General features: G+C 43.8%; 1 protein-coding gene across 2 annotated transcripts; it reads right to left on the bottom strand.

The window, feature by feature from the left end:
- Window positions 1-3,135: 3,135 nt before the first annotated feature.
- On the bottom strand, window positions 3,136-7,002 carry dhps (deoxyhypusine synthase). Of its 2 annotated transcripts, none has more exons than XM_083676264.1 (10): window positions 6,861-7,002; window positions 6,209-6,405; window positions 5,777-5,926; window positions 5,534-5,655; window positions 5,125-5,221; window positions 4,938-5,024; window positions 4,691-4,796; window positions 4,345-4,448; window positions 4,080-4,205; window positions 3,136-3,831 (listed from the first exon to the last, which is right to left on the bottom strand). In XM_083676264.1, the coding sequence occupies exons 2-10, from the start codon at window positions 6,401-6,403 to the stop codon at window positions 3,739-3,741; spliced, it is 1,080 nt and encodes a 359-aa protein (XP_083532390.1). In that variant the 5' UTR covers window positions 6,404-6,405; window positions 6,861-7,002; the 3' UTR covers window positions 3,136-3,738. The 2 variants fall into 2 exon arrangements, with proteins under 2 accessions (XP_083532390.1, XP_083532389.1); XM_083676263.1 differs by having other exon boundaries at window positions 6,209-6,408; window positions 6,861-6,994.
- Window positions 7,003-10,397: the final 3,395 nt, after the last annotated feature.

The following is a 10,397-nucleotide window of genomic DNA, read 5'->3' as shown; positions in this document are numbered from 1 at the left end:
GAAGATTATGCAAATAATGTTTCATGGAAATACATAACACCAGTTTCATAATCACTAATATACAGACTACACACAAATGATAATCAGGATGTTATAAGAAATAAGGATGATCAATGCCAAGTCAATATCCTATTAAACTATAAAACAAAACCACAATTTATATAAAAAGATGTAATAACACAAACACAAATCATCTGCAGTTATGATAATTATAGCTTAGCCCAGACACTAAATATGTAAAGTATGAGGTATGTTTTAAGAAACAGGGAGTCAATGAAAAGAAACCATTTCTCATCTCTGAATGTCTCAACATTTGTTTTGATAATAGGGACCAGCCTTTTTTAAAGATAAATTAGATGCAATACAATCTAGCTGTACATTCTCAACCTGTTTCTCCCTGCACCAGCTGTAACTACTACTGATGATAACCATGATTATTACCACGATGATGATAATGATGATGATGATGATGATGATGATGATGGCGATAAAGAGGTTAGCAGCAGTGTGGTGCGGATGTTTGTGCTCTCTGGGTTGTCACCGTGGCAACAGAGACACTGTCCGTCAGCGGTGGCAGCTGGCTGCGTCAGTTAGGGAACAGCGCATCAACCAACTTCCTGTTTCTGAGAAAGCAGCATAGGTAAGTCCCCCCCCTCTCTCTCATATCTCTATTCACCCTCCCCCCTCTGTCTTAACATTATCTCCCCTTCTTTCTCCCTTTTGTCTCTTACTCTCTCTCTCTCTCTGTCTCTAACTCTCTATCCCCTCCCTTAATCTCTCTATCTCTCTCTCTCTCTCCCTCTATCGTCACTCCTACGCACAAACTCCCTCACCTGCTGTTACCTCTGCAGGTTAACGTGGCAGGGATCCAGGGCGGGAGTCACCATGGAAACATAACACATAACAGGTAAACAGTAAGGCAGATAAGGGCCCACGACGTTGCTTGATAGACTCAGAGTGCTGCTCACAGACACAGACACAGATACGGACACACACACACACACTCACACACACACACACACACACACACTCATACACACACACACACACTGCACTAGACTCCCTACAGGCTCACCCCACCCTACAGCTGTGCAGCCAGTCTTCTTTTACTCTCTCTCTCTCTCTCTCTCTCACTCACTCTCTCTCTCTCTTTCTTTCCTTCTCTCTGCTCTCTTTCTCTTTCTCTCTCTCCCTCTCACTCACTCACTCACTCACTCATTCAGTCACTCTCTCTCGTCGTCTGTCTGTCCCTCTCTCTCATTCCTTCTTTCTCACAGTAGATAGCTGCCAATCTGGCTATGGTACAGGCATAATTGCCATTATGACTGCTCTGCCCCAGCACATCACACAGACTGCTGATTGTTCAGAAGGAGAGGAGGCTAACACTGTCTGCTCTGTGCAGATGCCACACAACATTATCATAGCGTGACTACAACTCATCCATACACACACTGTCCTGGACGGTACAAACCACACTGTCACACACACACATTGGTCTCATAAAAATGACATTCACACACATGCACGCACACATACACACATACGTGCATGCACGCACACGCACATGCACACGCACGCACACACACACACACACACACACACAGACGACAGCCACTAGACAACCACCGCAAGCTACTATCTCCTCTCTCTCTCACCCCTCTGTCTCCCTGTCATTATTCAACAAAGCGTTAAGCAAACATAAGCGTATATGTCATGGAAAATCCATACAGTGTAGCCTTTGTGTTGTCAATCTAACGTCAAGGCCCTTGGTAAACACACACTCTAGTCTACAGCACACAGCACCACAGAGACACAGCCAATGGGAAATGAAAGGAAGATTGAATGGAAAAGTAGTTGGTGCAAAAAGAGGAACGCCCAACTGGAGTGGGACACATTGAGCTGAGGTTTGGGGAAAGTTGACCTTATCCCAATTCTATTCACTTTACCCGTCTCCACATCCAGGAAATAAAGGTCACAGAGCCTACTTAGCGCTTAGAAATGAAACTTTGACAAATAAATATTCCCCACGTCACTATGGCTTCAAAGAACACACACATTTGGTTGTTCCCATATTTCCATCTCAAAAGTTGCAAATATAATTGGCTTGTGCAGATGATGTGGGGAGAGGAGGTTAGGGTAGAGGAACTATGATTAGAAATTGTAAGAAGACTCCCAGAGGAAAGCACTGCTGTATTACAATGAGAAAAAAGTGCAATCTCTTTGCCACTGAAATAGGCTGGTGTCATTGAAAGCCATGGATGTGTTGAGAACTGTTTCATCCTCAATGCAGTCTGCTGTATCAACTACCTGCATGGTAAATAAAAACTGCTTGACTATGCAGATACATGGATGCAGGTATATGGGTGTGTGTGTTTTGAGTGTGTGTGTGTGTGTGTGTGTGTGTGTGTGTGTGTGTGATAATGGCAACGGTCACCAGTGCCACAGAACAAGCAACACGCATGAGACTTCTGGTGATACCCTCATGGGCTGTTCGGGGACAGCCTGCCCAGTAATTGGAGGAGTCGTCACCTGACATGACCTTGGAACTGGAAACACATTCCACAGAACCTATAAACTCACAAACACACGCAAATACAAGCACTTTCACCTTATTGTTCATGCCAAAACTCTCAAAACTCTCACCACACCGTGGCTGTGTAATGGTGGTGGAATGGTGTGAAGCCAAGAACCACCCACTGTCAATAACCCACACTCTGCGGTCTACTTTTAGCCTCATGGTAACATTTAGAAACAAGTGGAATCATCTCTAGGCACTACCATGTACCATGTATCCATGTACTGTACAACTTAAATATCATTGAGGTTAACCACATAGCATCCAGATCCTGACATGTATCCATTACACAATGTTGCTGCTTTCACAGTGTAAGAGATTGATGTTGTGGTGCTAGAGGACAAAAGAGGAGTTTCAATCGAGTTGGCAACTGGGTATGGATCTACATTGATGTGGTCTGGGAGACCCCATGTGGATCTATCAGGTACTACAGCATTGGGTTATTGGGACATTGAACTGTTGAACATACTGTCAGAAAAAGGGGAGTGAAAACAGTAGGCATATTTTCACTCCATACACAGCACAAGGCAATAAGTACACACAACCAATACACAAGCAACTCTTTTCAATCTAATCTTTATACATGTATCCATACAACCATATCTTATTAAGCCATTCATGATTGAGTCATGTACATGTCTGAGAAGGTAATGAAGCCATGGGTCCCATACATTTCACCCCAGGTAAGCAGTTTCAATAAGGGTACATGCGCTCTCAAAGAGCTTCTCTCATTAACTTAAAAAAATAAAACCTCTTATTAGTTTGCCATACGATAGATTTGAGAAAACTCAAAAACACACACACATACACACACACACGTGTAACTCCCTTAACTTGTGTTACAGGTTTCTACTGCAGTCTCTTTGGTTCACCATGACAGTTCACTACATTCAACAAAAACAATACCTCAAAATAGATTTATTCAGACACCATACATACATAGTGGAACAAAAAGATAAATATTAAAACAATAGGAAGTGTTTTCTTCATTCTAAAAATATGAGGGGATAACTGCACCAGCACCAGCAAGTTTACTTATAAAGTAAACCAGGTTCTCTTTGTCCATTTTAAACCACCAAGATCTGCAAACAGAAAATCATGTCAAGGTTGAGTCAAAAGAGGGGGACCAGCCGAGTTTCTAGTGTTGAGTGGAAAAGCTTCAATTAGTTTTTCTTTTCAGGTGCCAGCTTCTCTGCATGGTGTGCAAAGGTCTCAGCCACCAACAGGGGGAAGACAATAGAAGCATCAGCATACACCTGAAAGGAAAGAACACTACCATAAAACTTAAAGGACACAACGCTCCATATGACATACAGATCACTGACAGTAATATAAAAAAGCTTTATCAGTGAAAGTAGTTTTGTTGCCATAGTGCTTATACAGTACATCTATAAAGGGTTTAATCAGTTGCTATTCTCTCTGAATATGACAAGAGTACATTTGATGGATTCAGCATGTTCGTAGCTAATACTGGGGAGGTAAGACAGGGTTACTGGTGAGTTACCTTGACTGGTTTGGCATCCATACGGATCTTCCCCCAGGACACTGCCTCATCAGGCCTGGCACCCGAGTCAGAGCCGTCAAACTCCTGACCTGTATTCACAAACACTGCATAGTCTGCCCCGTTCCTCTGAGAGAGAGAGAGAGAGAGAGTGAGAGAATGAATAATAATTCAAATTCCGCAAATTACTGTGCTATACTTAGCTTACTGGTTACAGAACATACAGAAAACATGGGGCGATTTTTAAAGTGAAAAGGAGAATAGTTACCATCAGATTGGCGTTGGATATATGGTGTTTGATCAGTCCTCCACCGAGAATAATCATTCCTGTCCGCTTGGCAAATACTGCCGTACTGTTCAACCTCCGGATATCTAAAACATTCGGCACAATTAGTGTTATCATCACTAACTATCAAAAACAATATTACTACTGATCTTTTCTACAAAACCAAACACAAACGTCGTGGGAACCTAGGAAAAGGCACTCCTCAACGCAGCAAAACACAGTCCTGCAGTAACAATCTTACACACACACACACACACACACACACACACACCCACCCACACAAACACAGTAAAAGACATAGGCATACACCCTGTCACCACTCTCTTACCCTCCACTATATCCAGTACCAGCCCAGGGTTCTTATAGGAGTGGAAGTAGATCATATCTCCAAGGGATCCATCTGTCAAAGCAGGGCTGAAGACTGGGATATCATTCTGAAACACACAGGTCAGAGGTCAACAATTACCAGCATCACCATCAAGCAGGAGCTGTGGTTTAAATGTACCCAGTGATAGCATGAGCTACAGCACTTCTTAAAAAGATAGCTGGTGCCTCTGAGCACCCCCAGATCTCACCTTGTAGGCCCAGTAGTAGACAGAGTCTGGGTTGTTGATCTCTTTGCCCAGACGGTGGATCATCTTTGAGGGGGTCCAGTGAGTACCCTGAGGGATGGACAGGTCAAAGGTCAAACGGATGTAACCAAAACAGCCACACCAGAGCAGAAAGAACACATCCTATCCTTTTTAAAGCAGCCTACAGTACCTCTGTTTTCTGCTCCTGCACCATCTGGTCCAGGATGGGCATCAACCAGTCCTCAAACTTACAGTAGTTATCATTGGGCACCAGGAGGTTACCTATCCTAGAGCCAGAGAGAGAGAGAGAGAGAGAGAGAGAGAGAGAGAGAGAGATGGAGAGACAGAGAGACAGAAATAGTGGAAGAGACATCAAGAGATTGATTTGAGGCTACAGTTGAGTGTACGGCAGTAACCGTGTGAATAAGATTGAGTGTGAATAATGATGCAGCTGTGGTAAAACTGCATTAGCTCTTGTAGCGCTAGCAATAACATGTGTATGAGTGGTAGCGACAGCAACAGCAGTAGCACATCAGAATCAGCAGGGCAAACAGCATAGCATTAGCATGAGTACTGGAGTGACTGTGGTAAAACTCTACCTGTTAATGCCCCTCTGACGCAGGTCCTTGCCAGACAGGCTGAACTCTCCCAGGTACGTGTGGGCCAGACACTTGATGAAATCCTCCTCTATTCCCCCAGCTGTAGTCACGATGACATCCACCTAGGCAGAGGGAGGGGCCACAAACAAATCTAATATTCCATTTCATTCCAGTCTACGAGATCTCCTTTAAATAGATGTGTATGTTCTACAGAGTTGGCCAGTGTTCATGACTGGACTGTACCATTTTGTGCTGTGCCAGGTAGCGGATGGACTCTCTCACTCCAGAGCTGATGAGGTTGGAGGTGTACCCCAGGAAGATGGTACAGCCCAGGTGGGACTTTGAAGAGTCAGATCCCTCCTCTTCCTCCACTGGCTCCAGGCGCTTCTCGATCTGTGGTTATGAGTGGGTGACAAAGGACGAAAGATGTCTCGGAGTGTGGTTAGACAGTAGATCAAGAATGCTACCAAGATTCTCTCTCTCTCTCAATAAATGGATTTCAAACAGTCTCCCCTCTCCTTCCATCTCCTTCTATTTCTTTTTCAGATCCACGTGTGGTACATGCCTTGATGACCGGTAAGACCATGATGTGCCCAGACCCATGATGATTCTCATGCTTTGACTAGGAGTCTCATCCCCCTACACCTCAAGGTATGGCTGTCCTCTGTGTCTCACCATCTTGTTGATCTCCTGTATGGCCTGGCCCATGCTGCTGGCTTGGAATCCCGTGGTGAGGTAGGACTGCAGCAGAGCCCGGTGGTCCACTCCCTGGTTGAAGTCATAACCTCTGATCTTGAGCATGTTGTCAGGGAGGGCAGTGCTCTGCTTCAGCACCGCCTCCATGGCCACAGACGGGGCGTGTTCTGCCATATCTTCTGTCAAAACAAGATAGAAAGTCAGGCATGTTGCCAAAGACACTTCTGTTCAAGATGGGGTCTGGCTGTTCTCACAACTCCATTGATTTGTATACAAATTATTGGAGTTGTGAGAGAGTATGACAATGTGTACATCATCAGAAAGAGGATAAAATTATGTGGTAACCAGGATCCTGATACAGGACACAGGAGTATTAGAAAATTATCAATCATTATAGCTACATTTTCATCACGTTTGGTAATAAAGTCTAGGTTCTACATCGCGACACTGTCATCTTATCAGCTAACACTGCTGACCAAGTTAATATGATAAACATTGCTTCCTGGCATGGTACCTAGTTAGTCTTGTTGTGCTATCGTACTAGCTTGCCAAGGTAGGTAGCTATTTGCTACTAGCTAGCTATTGAAGTGGATTTAAATCAACACGGTCTCTGACAAATTAATCAACATACCAAGGTGTGATGATCACGGGTTGTTTATATTTATTCAACGGATGCTGGTTAGATTTTTCTTCGCACAACAACAGCCAAAAAACAAGCAACACCACACAAAAGCATGGACAAGTATTCTGCTTCCCTTGCCTGCCCTCACTACGGAAAGCACAAAGGGACATAGCCTACGTAGCATTGTAAAGGCAAAAACATATTAAATTAGATTAGATTAGATTCAACTTTATTGTCATTGTGCAGAGTACAAGTACAGAGACAACGAAATGCAGTTAGCGTCTAACCAGAAGTGCAAAATAGCAGAAAGTGCAATGAACAGTATTTACAGGTAGTGCAATATATGAGCAGTAAGTAGTGCAGTATAATATAAGTAGTGCAGTGTAAGCAGTATATGAGTAGCATTAGCATTATAGCAGAGTAAATAAGTTACAGTATGAACAGTGTAGCAGCATATGAACTGTATAGGTATTATTTTGCATATAGGTAATGCAGTCTAGCAGTATATATATGTATTAACAGTAACATGAGGTAGATAGCAGAATAAATATAAATATGGAATGCCGTATGAACAGTATAAACAGGTATGTACAGTATGTGCAGAGTATTAACAGTAGTATTAAGAAAATATAAGGATATGTGCATTATGTGCATTATGAACAGTATGAACAGTATGGACAGATATGTACAGAAGAGCAGTGGTATTGAGTAAGAGCAGGGGAGGGGAGTGATAGTGCAATTGTCCAGGTGGGGGGGGGGGGGGGTTGCAGGGGTTGCAGGGGTTGCAGGGGTAGTAGGTTGTCAGGTAGGTGCAGTGTTCGAGTTCAGTAGGGTGACAGCCGCAGGGAAGAAGCTGCCTCTGAACCTGCTGGTTCGGGTGCGGAGAGACCTGTAGCGCCTCCCGGAGGGGAGTGGGGTGAAAAGTCTGTGGTTGGGGTGAGAAGTGTCCTTGACGATGCTGCGTGCCTTACGCAAGCATCGTTTGCCCTGGACAGCTTCGATGGAGGGGAGTGAGGAACCGGTGATGCGTTGGGCAGTTTTCACCACCCTCTGCAGTGCTTTCCGGTCAGATGCAGAGCAGTTACCATACCATACTGTGACACAGTTGGTAAGGATACTCTCGATGGTGCAGCGGTAGAAGTTCACCAGGATCTGAGGAGACAGATGTACCTTCTTTAGTCTCCTCAGGAAGAAGAGACGCTGGTGAGCCTTCTTTACCAGGGTGGAGGTGTTGAGGGTCCAGGAGAGGTCCTCAGAGATGTGGACACCCAGAAACTTGAAGCTGGTGACTCGCTCCACCTCCGTCCCGTTGATGAGGATGGGGGTGTGTGCGCCAGCTTTAGACTTCCTGAAGTTCACAATGAGCTCTTTGGTCTTCCTGGTGTTGAGAGCCAGGTTATTTTTGTTGCACCACACTGTTAGGTGCTGGACCTCCTCCCTGTAGGCCGACTCATCGTTGTTGCTGATGAGACCAATCACCGTTGTGTCGTCTGCAAACTTAACAATGGTGTTTGAGCCATGTACAGGTGTGCAGTCGTAGGTGAAGAGGGAGTAAAGGAGGGGGCTCAGCACACAGCCTTGTGGAACGCCGGTGTTCAGGGTGAGGGTTGAGGAGGTGTGGTTGTGAAGCCTAACAGACTGCGGCCTGTTGGTTAGGAAGTCTAGAATCCAGTTGCAGAGGGAGGGGTTGATGCCCAGTTGCCTGAGTTTGGAGATCAGTTTGGAGGGGATGATGGTGTTGAATGCTGAGCTGAAGTCAATAAACAGCATTCTCACATAAGAGTTAGTCTTGTCGAGGTGGGACAGGGTGGAGTGAAGTGCCGTTGAAATGGCATCCTCTGTATGGGCCAAAACTTGTCGAGCGACACCCACAATACATATCGTTACCTGTCATATCATATCATATCAAGAAGTAGAGGCAGAAAACATTAAAGGTGCAATCTGGGATTGGCATGCTACATCAATTTCGGGACATGTCAATTAATGACAGCCGTTGAATCTTGAAGAATATAAATTAGAAATGCCTCATGAGCTTAGTTCAACTCTCTTAACCCCATCAGAATCCAATATATAAGCTTGTTTCACTCCATTATTAGTAAACAATATAATTGTAAACAAACACTGTATAGCTTCAAAACATGGTTAAAACTATAATTATGATCTTATCTCTCTCTCTCTCTCTCTCTCTCTCTCTCTCTCTCTCTCTCTCTCTCTCTCTCTCTCTCTCTCTCTCTCTCTCTCTCTCTCTCTCTCTCTCTCTCTCTCTCTCTCTCTCTCTCTCTCTCTCAACATCAGTGAGGACTGAGGTTGTGTGTGTGACCTTTAAACCTGACACACATCACAGGGGCTTTGAAGAGTCTCTGAGGCTGAGAGGAGAGGACAGGTTAAAAGGAGAGGAATGAGAGAAACTGCAACGGTGCAGAAATGTCTCATTTTATTTAGTTAATCATTTGTTTGATGTTACATCACTGTTGTGGAAAATATGCCAGGACAGATCAGAGTTTGAGCGATATAGAATGAAAATGAGAGGGAACCTCAGAAGGAGGCTTAACAGATTAGTTGAATGGTAGGGATTGTTTTACTTCACCTTTGGATTCACAGTGAACAAGACATGTAATTTAGTAAACGAAAATCATGAGAAAGTTGGAAAAAAAAGAGACCAGTCAAATGTGATGAGTGTTGTTCACTTTGAACTTGAACACAGACACATACAATTCTCCCCCCTCCCCAACAAACACAAAATCTGCAAGAGAATTTAAAAACACACAAAATGCAGTCCCTTAAAGGATATTTTTTAGATAATTATAGCCCTCTTTTCACTGAACATTCAACATATAAGAAACAGAAATGGAAAAGGTTTCCTTACGAGCTTTGTTGCTCAGTTGCTCCGTTACACACTCACTCAAGTGGGAGTTTTCATCAAAACCTGTTCCATCTGTCAGTGGTACACAGTATAGCAGCAGTAGCAGTGTGTGGTGTGTAGTGGGGTGCAAGTAGTGTATAGAAGATAGTTGTGAGATTCAGATTTTCATCAGTCTCACAGCTTGGTGGTAGAAACTGTCTTTGGGCCTGCCAGACCAGACTGAAGGGGTGAGAGCAGTCCCAGAGAGCAGTTGACACTCCATGTCAAGCCTTACATCTTCAGTATCCTCTGCCATCCAATGACATACTGTAACCTCCGTTTTGGTGACAGGGCTATATGTCACTAGTTTAAAATATAATCTGAGGTATTTCAAATAATCACTTTGGTTAAATTACCCTGCTGGCTCCTCATTTCATCATCACTTCTATCTGGGTTTGGAAGATGGATGCCGTTTGTTTAATTAACCTTTATTTATCCAGTTTAGTCTCATTGAGATAACATTTATTTTTCAAAAGAGACCTGGTCCAAGACTGCATTTGAAGGCAATTACTTATTGCAAATGCAAAAAGCTCACCTAACTTGCTTTGGTAAACATGCCAACCGGTTGGTTACCTTTCTTGTCATGTAAATGCAGTTGACCCATTTTGCACTTTATAGCGCCAATAGTCTACACATCTAATTTC

This window comes from Argentina silus, assembly GCF_951799395.1.
Source record: "Argentina silus genome assembly, chromosome: 9".
NCBI classification, from domain to species: Eukaryota; Metazoa; Chordata; class Actinopteri; order Argentiniformes; family Argentinidae; genus Argentina; species Argentina silus.
The sequence above is the reverse complement of the archived record's forward strand: the minus strand, read 5'-3'. Positions and strand labels throughout refer to the sequence as shown.